At 47.2% G+C, this 16,085-nt stretch overlaps 1 protein-coding gene across 3 annotated transcripts in view; it reads right to left on the reverse strand.

Annotated features, from left to right (window-relative positions):
• LOC143787376 (phosphoglucomutase-1) overlaps positions 1–16,085 on the reverse strand; it is a 79,229-nt gene that overhangs the window by 17,158 nt on the left and 45,986 nt on the right. For 2 of the 3 annotated variants that reach the window (XM_077276052.1, XM_077276051.1), the window contains one exon: positions 61–223. In XM_077276052.1, the coding sequence (XP_077132167.1) occupies positions 61–223 (163 nt within the window). Of the gene's footprint in view, positions 1–60; positions 224–1,958; positions 2,232–16,085 lie in introns of those variants that run through there. The other variant, XM_077276050.1, reaches the window with a different exon arrangement.

The raw sequence follows: 16,085 nt of genomic DNA on the forward strand, positions 1-16,085 counted from the left end.
AGGGGGTTCATTCTGGTTTTGCAGCCACTTGGTAAGAATTTTATTTTCTCCCCCTCTTACCTCCATTGGAAGTGTTAAACTTAATGCCAAAGTCTCCGTTGGGGCCTCCGGGGTTATGACTGGCCGTCAATATTATTCCACCAATGGCCTTGATCTTCCGGATGATGCAGGACACGGCCGGAGTGGACAAGATGCCGTTCTGCCCGATGACCAGACGACCGATCTGAAAACACAGATGTGGTGACGTTACAGAAAAGCAGAGCAGACCTCATTCACACAGCGCAGGTTTCAAGACTTGGAATGGTTAGATGGGGTCTGACCTCTGTCACCCGCCGAAGCTCCTGAGAGTAAAGGGGCTGCCTGTGCTGACAGTCTTCAGCCTCTTCCTGTGCTGCGGCGCCCCGGCCACCAGGGAACTGCAGACCGCCGTCAGTGGGCCTCCTAAATGTCCATTATAAAGGCATGGCTCATCCTAGTGATAGGACAGCACTTTATATCATGGCTATACCCCTTTAAGATTTGATGAAGGAGACCAAAACTGGATGCTGCCATCCTAATCACAGCCCATGAAGGCAATTCCTGCCTATCAGGAACTAGACGATTTCTGCTGCATTATTTCCGGATTACCAGAGTGGTCACATGTTGTTTCCAAAACAGAAAAAATATCAGTCGTGTGTCCAAAATAAATAAATATAATAATAATGTAAAACATAGCCATATTTTTGCAATTATGGACAGCCCCTTTAAGTAATGAGGTCGTCCAAGTTCCGTGATAAGACGTGAATCTAGAAAATACACAAAAAAATTTAACTGCACCAAGAAGCCAATCAGATATCACCTCAACTTTATAAAGTAAAAGCAGTGACAAGATTGGCTATTAAGGACGACTCCCTCAATTTAATTTGTTGTGTCGGCAAACACATGATCTCAGACTAGCCAATCACCGAAGACCCCGAATACTCACCAGATGGCATATTGGAGCGGGATCTTACCCTTTTTTTTTTTTTTTACATTAAAAGGGGTAATCCAATCTCCAAGATCCTATCCCAATATATAGTAAGTATAATAATAATAATAGCAAATACCTCCAATTAGAAATGTAGTATAGTTCTTCTTATTCGCATGTGCAGGGCATTGCAGTAGCTTAGCTGTTAGTGGTCGTACCCATGGATACCTAACTGACTCAGTATATGAGTGATCGTAACCATGGATACCCAAGCCACTGTAATGCCCTGCACAGGGGTTAAGTGACATAGCAAATCAGAAGAACTATACTACATTTCTAATTGGAGTTATCAATTTGCTAATATTATGTAGTTTACATACAACAAAAAAAAGGCTAGACAGTATATTATATATATTGTTAATCTGTATTAAAGCATATATATATGTATGTATGTGTATATATATATATATATATATATATATATATATATATATATATATATATATATATATATATATATATATATATATATATATATATATATATATATAATAAATAATATAATATATAATCACTGAATATTTAAGGGAAAAAAATAAATGAATGAAATATTAAAATGGCTCAAGTTGGCAAATGCAACACATTTCATTTTCCAGTGAAGCAACAAAGGCAATGATCGGTATGAGAGATCGCAGTCATTCATGTCACATCTCACGCATTCATGGAATCTCAAAAGCTTCCGCTACAAAATGTGACAAAAGGAACGAGGAGCGACATAAAAAAAAAGAAAAAAAAACTAAATCACAAAATTATAAAATAAATTATAGAATTCATTTTTTTATAGCATAAAAAAGGAAAAAAATATTTTTTTTTACTGAAAGTGGTAAAATTTACAAATATATATATTTTTTAGATTTATAAAATACATAAAAACAAAACAAACAAAAAACACACAAATATTATTCAGATACTACAAGCTATTCTAGAAATACCCCGGGTTAACGGGACCTACCCCGTTTGCAGCAGCCATCTGAACGATTGTTTCAATAGCAGATTTATTAAAATATCGTCCGTCTCCGCCGACGACCATAGTAGATCCCTGACGATCTCGGAGATCGATGGAAAAAAAAATGCTTTGGATAAAATTCTGAAGGTAGCTTATCTTGGTCTGGAAATAATAAGTCTTCTTTCTCAGCCCACTAGTTCCCGGTCTCTGGTCATAGTACGGCGCCGTCGGCAATGTCAGTAGCGGGATCGGGCCGTCGTCCATTGTGTTAATTCATAGAGGCCAAAAACGTCAAGAAAAATTCAAAGAGAAAGGGGCCAAATGCAGGAAACTGATTTAAAGAGCAGCAATGTCAAATCCAACAGCAAGACGCTGAACGAGGAGAGGCCAAAAATAGCTCCCAGGATGCGAGGACGATGCGGTTTCTAAGTGTAACTGAAGAACGCGGCGTACACATGTCTTTAGCCGTCAATGTCACAGGAGGGAATATTTAAACGTATACATGGATTTTACTATACACCTTAGCAGGATCATCCACCGGGGAGCAGGGATCGCTGGGGTCTCATGCATGTTGGGAGGAGACTAGGATGGCACCCGGTGGGCACAGAATGAGCAGCTCCCCTGGATCTCACAGCAGCCCTGGTGCGGTGCCAGCCAACGCCAGGCAGAGACCGCTCCAGAGTGACAAATGCACAAGAGCCTCCGCCTGCGGTGATCACCCCAGACCAAGTGTAGGATTACGCATCGACAGCTATGTGCTCCTGCATGGAGATCTATACACATTATATACAACCCCGAGATTATATACAGCCCGGGTCATTATAGTCTGGCACTCTGCAAAAAAGACCAACAATCTGTGGCACTGCCTGGAGCTCTAGTGTCTCTCTCCTACAGGGATCCCGGGTGACGTCCTGCCCTCTAGCATCTCTCCTGCAGAGATCCCAGTGACATCCTGCTCTCTAGCATCTCCCTCCTGCAGAGATCCCGGTGACATCCTGCTCTCTAGCATCTCCCTCCTGCAGAGATCCCGGTGACATCCTGCTCTCTAGCATCTCTCCTGCAGAGATCCCAGTGACATCCTGCTCTCTAGCATCTCTCTCCTGCAGGGATTCTGAGTGACGTCCTGCTCTCTAGCATCTCCCTCCTGCAGAGATCCCGGGTGACATCCTGCCCTCTAGCATCTCCCTCCTGCAGAGATCCCGGTGACGTCCTGCTCTCTAACATCTCTCTCCTACAGGGATCCTGAGTAACGTCCTGCTCTCTAGCATCTCCCTCCTGCAGAGATCCCGGTGACGTCCTGCTCTCTAGCATCTCTCTCCTGCAGGGATCCTGAGTGACGTCCAGCCCTCTAGCATCTCCCTCCTGCAGAGAATCCCGGTGACATCCTGCTCTCTAGTATCTCCCTCCTGCAGAGATCCCGGTGACATCCTGCTCTCTAGCATCTCTCTCCTGCAGGGATCCTGAGTGACGTCCTGCTCTCTAGCATCTCCCTCCTGCAGAGATCCCGGTGACATCCTGCTCTCTAGCATCTCTCCTGCAGAGATCCCAGTGACATCCTGCTCTCTAGCATCTCTCTCCTGCAGGGATTCTGAGTGACGTCCTGCTCTCTAGCATCTCCCTCCTGCAGAGATACCGGGTGACATCCTGCCCTCTAGCATCTCCCTCCTGCAGAGATCCCGGTGACGTCCTGCTCTCTAACATCTCTCTCCTACAGGGATCCTGAGTGACGTCCTGCTCTCTAGCATCTCCCTCCAGCAGAGATCCCGGTGACGTCCTGCTCTCTAGCATCTCTCTCCTGCAGGGATCCTGAGTGACGTCCAGCCCTCTAGCATCTCCCTCCTGCAGAGATCCCGGTGACATCCTGCTCTCTAGTATCTCCCTCCTGCAGAGATCCCGGTGACATCCTGCTCTCTAGCATCTCCCTCCTGCAGAGATCCCGGTGACATCCTGCTCTCTAGCATCTCTCCTGCAGAGATCCCGGTGACATCCTGCCCTCTAGCATCTCCCTCCTGCAGAGATCCTGGGAGACATTATGCTCTTTAGCATCTCTCTCCTGCTCTCTAGCGTCTCTACTGTAGGAATCCTGGGTGACTTCCTGCTCTCTAGTGTCTCTTCTGCAGAGATACTGGGTGATGTCCTGCTCTCTAGAAGCACTCTCTCCTGCAGAGATCATTGTGATGTCCTGCTCTCTAGTGTCTCTGTCGTACAGGGATCCTGGGTGATGTCCTGCTCTCTATCGTACAGGGATCCTGGGTGATGTCCTGCTCTGTAGAAGCACTCTCTCCTGCAGAGATCATCGTGACGTCCTGCTATCTAGTGTCTCTCTATCGTACAGGGATCCTGGGTGACGTCCTGCTCTCTAGTGTCTCTCTCCTGCAGAGATCCCGGTGACATACCGCTCTCTAGTGTCTCTCTGTACTACAGGGATCCTGGGTGACATCCCGCTCTCTAGTGTCTATCGTACAGGGATCCTGGGTGACGTCCTGCTCTCTGGTGTCTCTCCTGCAGGAAACCTGGGTGACGTCCTGCTCTCTGGTGTCTCTCTCCTGCAGAGATCCCGGTGACATACCGCTCTCTAGTGTCTCTCTGTACTACAGGGATCCTGGGTGACATCCCGCTCTCTAGTGTCTATCGTACAGGGATCCTGGGTGACGTCCTGCTCTCTGGTGTCTCTCCTGCAGAAAACCTGGGTGACGTCCTGCTCTCTGGTGCCAGGCAGACCAGACGATGCATTCGGACACATGCACACCGACACTGCCAGCTTCCAGTGCTCATGTCATTATAACCTGGAGACATGCGCTGATCTCCTGCACTTTGCTCTCATATATATTTATACACATTTCTAATTGAGTTATCTGCCCAGAATGCTTTTCCGCCAGGAATTTGTCGGAGGTAACGCCTGCGGCCATAGAAGCTCCTCTGTAACCGGACCTGACCGTAACACCTGTTTCTCTTCCCTCCTCGCTGACCTTTGCTCACAGTCCACAAGTTGGGGATAGGTGGATACAGTCTGGTATTTAGTTCCCAAGTCCCGTAACCTAATCCTTTCTAATTTCATTAAGGTCACAGGAACAAGAATCTGCCCATTAGTGACTGTAAATAGGAGCGCAACGCCCAGGAGAGCCAGAAGGGGGAGCCACAAAAGCAATCAAATCTGGAGCCATTCACTCTCCGGGAAGTCACGTAGTAGATTTCTATGCGGGAAGCTATACGTGCCCTGTACATTCACTATGTGTCATTATATAACAAGTGTGAGGCAGTGACAAGTATTATATGTGAGGGGCGATATGTGTCCCCCAGGATGCACACAGAAGCGTATTGAGGCCGCTGGAGTGCATTGCAGTCATAGGCATAGCTGTGATTGCAGTGCAAAATAAAAGTAAGTTTGGTCTTCGACAAGGTATTTGCCCCAGTCAGATTTAAGAAAACCCGGCATGGGATTTTATTTTTGGAGCAGACTAACAGGATGGTAGTGGGGCGGTCCGGTCCCTCCAGGCCGGGTCTTAGAGCCCCGTCTCACTCAGCGATACGACCTGGCCGTGATCGTTGGTAAGTCGTTGTGTGGTCGCTGGGGAGCTGTCACACAGACAGCTCTCTCCAGCGACCAACGATCAGGGGAACGACTTCGGCATCGTTGAAACTGTCTTCAACGATGCCGAAGTCCCCCTGCAGCACCCGGGTAACCAGGGTAAACATCGGGTTACTAAGCGCAGGGCCGCGCTTAGTAACCCGATGTTTACCCTGGTTACCAGCGTAAATGTAAAAAAAACAAACAGTACATACTCACCATCTGATGTCCGTCAGGTCCCTTGCCGTCTGCTTCCTGCTCTGACAGTGCCGGCCGTACACTGAGAGCAGAGCACAGCGGTGACGTCACTGCTGCGCTCTGCTCTCACTGTACGGCCGGATCTCAGTCAGAGCGGGAAGCAGACGGCAAGGGACCTGACGGACATCAGAAGGTGAGTATGTACTGTTTGTTTTTTTTACATTTACGCTGGTAACCAGGGTAAACATCGGGTTACTAAGCGCGGCCCTGCGCTTAGTAACCCGATGTTTACCCTGGTTACCAGTGAAGACATCGCTGGATCGGTGTCACACACACCGATTCAGCGATGTCAGCGGGACCTCAACGACCAAAAAAAGGTCCAGGCCATTCCGACACGACCAGCGATCTCACAGCAGGGGCCTGGTCGCTGGTACGTGTCACACATAGCGAGATCGCTTCTGAGGTCGCTGTTGCGTCACAAAACTTGTGACTCAGCAGCGATCTCGCTATGTGAGACGGGGCCTTTACAATGGGCCCATGGCCACAGATTCCATTTAAAAACCCTACAGCAAAGGGATGAGTGTATCAGTGTTGGTTTATAAACTTGCAGAGAAGGAGGCTCTGCAAAGCTCAGCCTGTGTGATGCAACACGGAGCCAAGCAAAGCCAAAAGGCCTGGCACCCCTCAGCGTAGCACGGTGCTGCAGTCGCCCACAGCAACAAGTCCCGGTCACGAACTATCTTGATTCCCGGCTGCTATCCGGAGGATACCGTGTGCTGTTTACTTTGTGAGTTCAGGACATTAAACCACATTTGTTTTGAACTTTCCTGGGTCACTGCCTGTCTGTCACACTGCACCAACCCAACTGCACTACACAAGCCACAGGCGATGGACGGTTTGTAAGAGATTTTAGCGGCTTTCTAGGTCTCAAAATCAGATCTCTGAAAATTGCCACAAGTTTATCAACTTTTTCAATATCACAATTCTGTGCCAATCCTCTGCAAATATCTAACACAAAAAAAAAATGTAACAACCAACAACATTAACAGCAATAATAAATAATATTAATATTAAGTCTTCCAGGGTATGAAGAGTTTTTAGCACCTTATAGGTTTTTCAGTAAATAGTGCCCCTAGTGGTGGCAATGAGGAATTACATAAAAGAAATGTGAAGCATTCACTATGCAATGGACAGTCCTGGTTCACAAATCAGGGTTAAAAAAAATCTGCTGATAAATATCTGATCTATTTTTTCCTATGACACAACTAGCTGACGCACTGCAGATCAAGGTTGAGCCCTCAGTTGACGTTCCCTCTGATGCTGCAGGTCAAGCCCTCAGTGGGTGTTCCCTCTGCTGCAGGTTGAGCCCTCAGTGGGCGTTCCCTCTGATGTTGCAGGTTGAGCCCTCAGTGGGCGTTCCCTCTGATGCTGCAGGTCGAGCCCTCAGTGGGCGTTCCCTCTGATGCTGCAGGTCGAGCCCTCAGTGGGCGTTCCCTCTGATGCTGCAGGTTGAGCGCTCAGTGGGCGTTCCCTCTGATGCTGCAGGTTGAGCGCTCAGTGGGTGTTCCCTGTAACGCCGCAGGTCGAGTGCTCAGTGGGTGTTCCCTGTGATGATGCAGATCATCGTTGAGCCCATTGATTGGATACAACAGTCACGCAGATAGACAGCACATGATGATTACAGCCCTTCTGGAGGAGTGTGCAGCCTTAGTGCTTACCATGGGGCACTAATTTCTTATTTTATTCCTTTGTGATTTTGGAGAATCCGTGTAATACATTTGCTCTCACATTGTGTATTTCAATAGAAATGTAGGAATCGCTAGATATGCATTTTCCTCCCATGTACTAGACACGGATATGGGCCATGTAAATGATTGTACGGTCACTGTCATTTATTTGTAAAGCCCCTGCAACCTTTGATCAGGACGTGGCGTTTTATACCCAAGGCCAGAATTGTCCGGCTCCTCTGCTCTTATGTCCAGTATTATGGCAGGCAATCAGGGGCTTCAGCTTTCAAACTTGTGACCCCCTTCAGGAATAAGGGGAGTGGGACTTATTGGTCTGTGGAGAGATGGGGCCCCTGTTCGTCACTGGAATAGGCTGGTTTAGTTTATCATCCGCTGAAGTTTTCTATACAGATAAATTAAGATATTTTTAGAATCGTAATGGGATCGACTAAGTCCGGCCACAATTATTAAACGTGATAGCAAGGTCACCCGAAAGAGAGGAATCAATGCACATCGTCACCAAGTCAGAGACAAAATGCTGCAGAGTTTTATGGATGGTTTAAAATAAATAAATAAAAATGTAAAAGTGGTGATTTCCCTATACCCTTCATAGCCACAGATTCAGAAATTTGGTTGCAATTGTGCCCAAAATTGCAGATCAGCCTGTTAGCAAAATTATGGCAGATCCCTGCTTTATAGGGAAGAAGTGACCCCACCTGTCCCCCAATTATTTACTGGGGACATGGCTTCTTAGTAACACCTCCATATATTTGGTTGCTGCAATACCAAGATCTTCATCTGAGTCTTATTCGCAGACTTATGGTAGATGCAGACCCCACCAATGGGACCCCCATCTGTCTCCAGACAGGGGCCCCACTGCACACTACACTGATGGGGTCGGCATCTGCTATACATTTATGGCATGTCTATAGGAAATGTATGAGAGGCTCTTCAGTGAAATACCAGGCGGAGCTCCACAGCAAGCGGACAACACGTACTTCACCGCCCGCCCAACTGATTGACTATCAAAGGTTTGATCATCACCTTTAAAGATGCAGAAATGCCCTTAAATCATTATACAACAAGTTCTAAAACTTTCTAAAATGTTGTGTTCCAAGACTTGTAGGTAGTACAGAGCTAATATGTCTCACAGTTGAGGGTTGTTACAGTGTATCCACCCTTGACAATCCTACACACATCAGTGGCACAAGTCTCTCTCCTGTCCTGATAGTTTGCTACAATGTGTCAGTCTGATGCAATGTTCTCAGTATCGGCCTGCACAACTGGAACCTCTGAATGTTTCTATTCACTGACAGCAGCAGAAATGGTAAAAATGCTCATATGGCGACACAGCATTGTATCTGAATTCTCCAGACGTATTATTTCAGCAGGTCCAGGGACATGAGTTACAGGTCATGTGAGAATGACTTGACCCTTATTGTCAATGATTCATTGCTCGCTGGCTGCGGATTACCTATTGTATCTGTCCTTGTATTGCAGTCCTGGTATTGTTCGACTATCTTTGGGAAACAAAGGCACACTGGTTGAATGTTTGTTAATATGTGGATGACCCATTCGTGCCCTGCAAATATGTATGTAGGACAATCTATGCATGTGGTTTGCACACTCAGCAGTGAGGGATGGCCTCCTGCCACCTTTCCCCCAAGCCTGTGGTGGAATGACTGAATGAGGAGTTGTGACCTATAAAAAGGAGGATCTGCCTGTGATCTGCCAACTGAAGAAATAATAGCTGCCTCACTGACCATCACTGAACCCTCAAAGACATTATTTAGAGAATCCAGGTTGGGACCATCAGGTCACCTGGCCTCATACATCAATGGAGTGTCCGCTTCCTAAGCTTGTCGTTACCCCCTCTCGGTGGAGCCAGTGGTGGGGTACTCGGCCCTGGAAGCAGCTCTAAGCCCGGTGAGTCAGTGGAAGGTTCAGACTCTGTAATTTGCACCATCTCGGGTATTTGCTGGGACTGTTCTGTATGCTATTGTGTGTTGAGGTTCAATAAATTATTGCCACACTGTTTTACCCTCACCTTGTGTTGTCTGAGTAGTGTTCTGCCCACCAGGTGAAAGCGGGCATTCAGTGGGAGTCTAAAGACAGCTGGTCCAGCGGACGAGAGCACCCACCGACCCTGTGTCTACAGCTCAGGAGTAGGGAAGAAGGATATAGAGAAGCTGCAGAACTCATCAAACACAGGCCTGCCAACTTCTGTAAAAGGAGGACCATTTAAAGGGGTTGTCTGTTTATCCATCTGCCAACATCTGTGAAAGGGCCACGTTAAAGAGGTTGTTTTTCATTTTGCTAAAAAAAAAACAACAAAAAAACTGGAGCAGACAGGTAAATTACGCAAATACAGAACCTTAACTTTCCTACTAAAACCCCTGTCGCTCCAGCGCCACATCTACGCCTTGCCGTACGATTGTTTGCATACAGGGTTGCCGTTATGAAATCACATCTACGACAAGTGACCGCTGCAGCCAATCACTATTCTCAGAAGTGATGCTGAAGTAGATGATCCAGCATTGCTAAGGTTAGTGATTGGCTGCAGCGGTTACATTTATTAGATGAAGGGTCAGCACTGCAGCCTTGAAAGACAGCAAGGAGCAGAAGTGCTGTAGCGACAGGGGATCTAATATGTTATATTAAAGCAATAAAGGGTTACACCAAAATAGTACGTTATCTTCTATCCATGGACCCCTGAGATCCTGAGGATTGAGCGCTATAACCCAGGAATCAGGCTCTGCAGAGCCCCATCTTGATTGGAGCCGGGGTGTCCATGCTCGACCTCGGGTCCGTTCACTGCCTATGTGTCCGGCAGAGAGGGTGAAGTATGAGCACCATGCGATCCAATCATGGCAGCGCTGTGCCAGGCCCGGTTCTTGGGATCAGAATGCCAGCAATCAGCCAGTAATCCGGTGGATAGGGAATAACTTACTCTTCAAGTAAAATCTCTATTATCCTGCCGTTCCCACAAGTATTTACTGAAAATAGATAACCCCTTTAAACCATTAGCACGAGGCTGACCCCCGGCCTCATGGCAGACGGTGACGCTTTTTGGACACCCCCAGTTCAGATGCACTACCCAGGGATCCCCCAATCTCCCCCTCCCTCCATTAACCAGAATGGAAAGAGCGGGTCATTGGACGGACCCCTTCCATGACTGCAACGCTGGGTTCATATACCATACACACAGCTGTAATTCCAGGACCACAAGAGGTTCTGCAGCCCCACAAATCATATTGGGGCCCTGTTGTAATCAGGCCTGAGTGATGAAGCTACAGAACAGACCCTTCAATGTGGCCACATTACGGCCCAGCTCTACTCCGATAGCGATGGACAGGTCAGGCGTGGAGCCTCTGGATCTTCATGGCCTGGAGTAGGACCTTTCCTAAAAACCATTTATGTGAAGAGTTTACACCCGGTGATTCATCAGCTGAACATGAAGGAGCGGCAGCGACATTTGTACAACTGCCAAACCCTGTTACCACCGCACATGTACAGAGCCAGGACACCACAGCACAGCTAGTGGCCATTCTATGGTACTGCAGCTCAGCTCTCATTGAAGCATACGCATCTGAGCCACAGTACGGCCACTAGCTGTGCTGTTCAGACTGCTCCCGCCACAAACAGTTGTTCGGTTCCAGTGCCAAGTGTTGGACCCCCCTGAACTGATCCTGAAGACCGATGCTGGGGAAGGGTCTTCAGTATACAAGTCCTGAATCCCCTGGGGCAGCCCTGCACACTACCACTGTAAAATACTCTCAGTGATCTCCTAACACTGAACTATGGCCTTACAAGACAGGAGATCACAGCTGTCAATCACACCAAGTCCCACCACAATCAGCAGTATAAGGGGGGACAGAGCCGGGAATACTCTCCCACCTGAACTGACGTCAGATGTGAAAACATAACTGAGGTGGAGCAGCAGCTGAGACACCAGTACATGGTGGTCTAGAGGGTTCGGCTTTATTACACCACGCGAGCAGGAGGATTTCCAAAATCTCATTCACAAGGAGCATTTTTTCATTGCGGTTTTTTGACCTGTGATGAGGGGTCAATTCCTCCAGTGTTTTTACTGCACTGTTTCTCCATTGAGATCAATATCAGCAATAATGTGCAATTCCTGCTGTGGTCTTCTGACTATAGCCGGAGTTTTTCATACAGAGAAATAAAAAAAAAACCAAATCTTTTAATAAAAAAACCTATGTGTGAGCATAACCTTAAAACATGTCTAACTATGACGAAAACCGGCGCAGGCGCCCCCATACTCGCAGCAGTCAGACCCTCAGTATTGACAGCCATACAGTAGAGGATCGATGTACACGGTTCTTATAGAGGGTCTATACGCGGCCCCCTCATCCTCACTGCACTCCTCTGCAGCGGTCAGTGGACGCGGCCCCTCGCAGCTCTTGGAAGAGACGTGAGAAACATTCAGGAAAGTTTCTTTTCAAAAACGAACAGAGGACAATCCGAGGCCTCGTGCCAAACACAGGCGCCGGTGGTACAAAGCCGGGGGGAAACGCGGCAAGGGTAAAAAACTGGGGCACACGGGGCGGAACATCTACAGCCTCCGTCCAGTAATACTGTGCCATTCTGTGATGTTACGTCTATGCTACACGGCGACACTGAAAATCACAGCGACACACCGACACTGCATGTGGCGACTTCTTATAGTGCGACATAGTGCACATGTGTCGGATATTCTGTCGCTGGTTGCATGTCGCACCCGACTCACTTGCCAGAAACTTCAGTGAAAGACGCAACATGCGACTCGGATGAGAAGTTTACGACACAAATGTACAGTATAGACCAAAAGTTTGGACTCACCTTCTCATTTAGATTTTTCTGTATTTTCATGACTCTGAAAATTGTACATTCACACTGAAGGCATCAAAACTATGAATTAACACATGTGGAATTATATACTTAACAAAAAAGTGTGAAACAACTGAAATTATGTCTTATATTCTAGGTTCTTCAAAGTAGCCACCTTTTGCTTTGATGACTGCTTTTCACACTCTTGGCATTCTCTTGATGAGCTTCAAGAGGTAGTCACCGGGAATGGTTTTCACTTCACAGGTGTGCCCTGTCAGGTTTAGTAAGTGGGATTTCTTGCCTTATAAATGGGGTTGGGACCATCAGTTGTGTTGTGCAGAAGTCTGGTGGACACACAGCTGATAGTCCTACTGAATAGACTGTTAGAATTTGTATTATGGCAAAAAAAAGCAGCTAAGTAAAGAAAAACGAGTGGCCATCATTACTTTAAGAAATTAAGGTCAGTCAGTCCGAAAAATTGGGAAAACTTTGAAAGTGTCCCCAAGTGCAGTGGCAAAAACCATCAAGCGCTACAAAGAAACTGGCTCACATGAGGACCGCCCCAGGAAAGGAAGACCAAGAGTCACTTCTGCTTCTGAGGATAAGATTATCTGAGTCACCAGCCTCAGAAATCGCAGGTTAACAGCAGCTCAGATTAGAGATCAGGTCAATGCCACAAAGAGTTCAAGCAGCAGACACATCTCTACAACAACTGTTAAGAGGAGACTTTGTGCAGCAGGCCTTCATGGTAAAATAGCTGCTAGGAAACCACTGCTAAGGACAGGAAACAAGCAGAAGAGACTTGTTTGGGCTAAAGAACACAAGGAATGGACATCAGGCCAGTGGAAATCTGTGCTTTGGTCTGATGAGTCCAAATTTGAGATCTTTGGTTCCAACCACCGTGTCTTTGTGTGATGCAGAAAAGGTGAACGGATGGACTCTACATGCCTGGTCCCCACCGTGAAGCCTGGAGGAGGAGGTGTGATGGTGTGCGGGTGCTTTGCTGGTGACACTGTTGGGGATTTATTCAAAATTGAAGGCATACTGAACCAGCATGGCTACCATAGGATCTTGCAGCGGCATGCTATTTCATCTGGTTTGCTTTTAGTTGGACCATCATTTATTTTTCAACAGGTCAATAACCCCAAACACACCTCCAGGCTGTGTAAGGGCTATTTGACCAAGAAGGAGAGTGATGGGGTGCTACACCAGATGACCTGGCCTCCACAGTCACCAGACCTGAACCCAATAGAGATGGTTTGGGGTGAGCTGGACCGCACAGTGAAGGCAAAAGGGCCAACAAGTGCTAAGCATCTCTGGGAACTCCTTCAAGATTGTTGGAAGACCGTTTCCAGTGACTACCTCTTGAAGCTCATCAAGAGAATGCTAAGAGTGTGCAAAGCAGTCATCAAAGCAAAAGGTGGCTACTTTGAAGAACCTAGAATATAAGACATAATTTCAGTTGTTTCACACTTTTTTGTTAAGTATACAATTCCACATGTGTTAATTCATAGTTTTGATGCCTTCAGTGTGAATGTACATGTAACGGGGTCTACCGTTCTGGAGTACCTCTTTCAGTACCACCCCGTGTTTCAGGAGGTCCACTCTGCTTTGGCTGGAGTCTGAATGAAGGACGCTGGCTGGAATTCCTTGATTACATGGGCGCATATAAAAGATCACTGCTTCTCCACGTATTTCCAGTGTGACAACGCTTTACTCACAGGACACAGAATATATCACACAGATACAGAGTGCAGGCCAATTGAAAAGCGGCAGGCCATACATTACAATAGCCTCAGGTGGCCGGAGCCTGCCGATATTTACTGTGGGAATTACAAAGGTAGGGGAGGTCAGAAGGAGGATATCTTGTCCCCTCTGCCCAGGGGCGCAGCCTGTGGGCTGATGCATTAGGGACATGCATCTCACATGGAACCTATTATACATACATATAACTGCACAACATATTCTGGGTACTGGGGCGTTCTGTAACAGTACAATTTTCATAGTCATGAAAATACAGAAAAATCTTTAAATGAGAAGGTGTGTCCAAACTTTTGGTCTGTACTGTATGTTGTGCAACTTTTCAGAAAAATATTGTTCAAGTGACATGTCGCCGTGAAGCCCCAGCCTAAGGGCTCGTTCACACAAGCGCAGTCATCGGCCGAGTGCTCTGTGATGTTTTATCGGACGGCACTAAGCCCAATGTTATATTATGGGGCAGAGCGGATCTGAAATTATTTTCTCAGGCCAAACCACAGAAGAACAAAATCATAAGTGGCAAATCGGATCACACTCACCCATAGAAGTCTATAGGTGCGTGTAAAACATCGGACTGCATTCAGATGTCATCCAGGAGCAGCCCAATTACTGCGGACACAGACAATGGAGAAGATAAGATGGCGATATAAGTTCTCCATCTTCTCCGCACCTGTGCTGCGATGCTGTCATGAGAGAATATGCGCCATTGTGACCACGACCCAAAGCGTACAATCAGATTAATCAAAAACATAAGGCACATCCATGTCACATGTACGTCCAATGCAGATGTACAAGTGTGAACCGAGCTTACGGAAAATTTTCAGCACATATGAAGATCCACCATCCGGGGTCATCAGTCGCATTATAAATCAGGGCGATCACCGCTGACATAAATCAGCGGTTGAGCTTTAATCCCTTTAATATTGGACCAAGTGGACATTGGCTGTGATCCTGACGAGCCATTATAGGGACCATAAAATAAGTGCATTACTAGAGGGAGGAAGTTCCCCAAGTGTCTGTCACACCCCCACCGCTGTCATCAATGGCACAATGTTACATACTTACATTGTGGTGAAATGTTGTTACATTGTTACTATGTGGCCACACAGAGGACGCCTATTGGGAAAGGTGATCATGCCATGAGAACCGGCCCCCCATATACTGAAAACCGCCCGTAATCCAGCTCCATTTACCTTTTCGTTATGTCCGTTTTCCGATCACTGCAGATTTAGAAGCCTTATTCCCCAGAATGTTGCATTCTTGCACATATTATGGGATTTAAGTAGACATTTTTTTTTTTTTTATGCAACTCCTGTCTCATCTTATACCGGCCACTTGGGGGCCCTACTGTGCTTCTCTTGGGGTTTTCCTCCCCTACAGCCCACCGACAGTCTCCTAGACCCTCACATGGTCACATCACACACAAAGAAGGGCACCAAACCGCTTCCAGTTCACTGCTCCCTCGTAACTGGTGCATCGTTCAGTGCCACATCGCTCGGCAGCACGTCACCGCCTGTGCGGACACCTCCACCACAAGGGTCTGACGACACTGCCGAGTATACAGCAAGCCCCGATCTAATGGCCGTGACAGTAGTGCATGCCCACTGGACCAGAGCCCTGCGATCCTCCTATCACCTGCAGGCATGCCCGATGCCCACCTGGAGTAATGGGCCCAATGATCAGTGGGGGGCGCCGGTGACGCCAGAAGGACGTTTTCTGGGCTCTGTCCCTGCAGCCACGGACAACTGACGTGGCCACTGGACTGACTCCTGCTAATCTTTTTGCTCAACTCTAACAACCAATCAAGGTGTTATACATGAAGCACTTAAAGGTATTGTCCAGGAATTTGATATTGATGACATATCCTTAAGAGAGGTCAGCAATAACAGATCAGTTATGGTCCAACACCCACCAACTAGGAGGTCCAGGTCAATATGGCTGCTTAGCTCTGGTCTATGCAGGGTGCATGTGGATGTGACACGTACCACCTAAAGTCTGTACAGACCCAGTACCCCCTGCATGGCTGCACCCCTCTAGGCACCGACGACTTGT

The sequence above is a fragment of the Ranitomeya variabilis genome, chromosome 8 (assembly GCF_051348905.1).
Source record: "Ranitomeya variabilis isolate aRanVar5 chromosome 8, aRanVar5.hap1, whole genome shotgun sequence".
Classification (NCBI taxonomy): Eukaryota; Metazoa; Chordata; class Amphibia; order Anura; family Dendrobatidae; genus Ranitomeya; species Ranitomeya variabilis.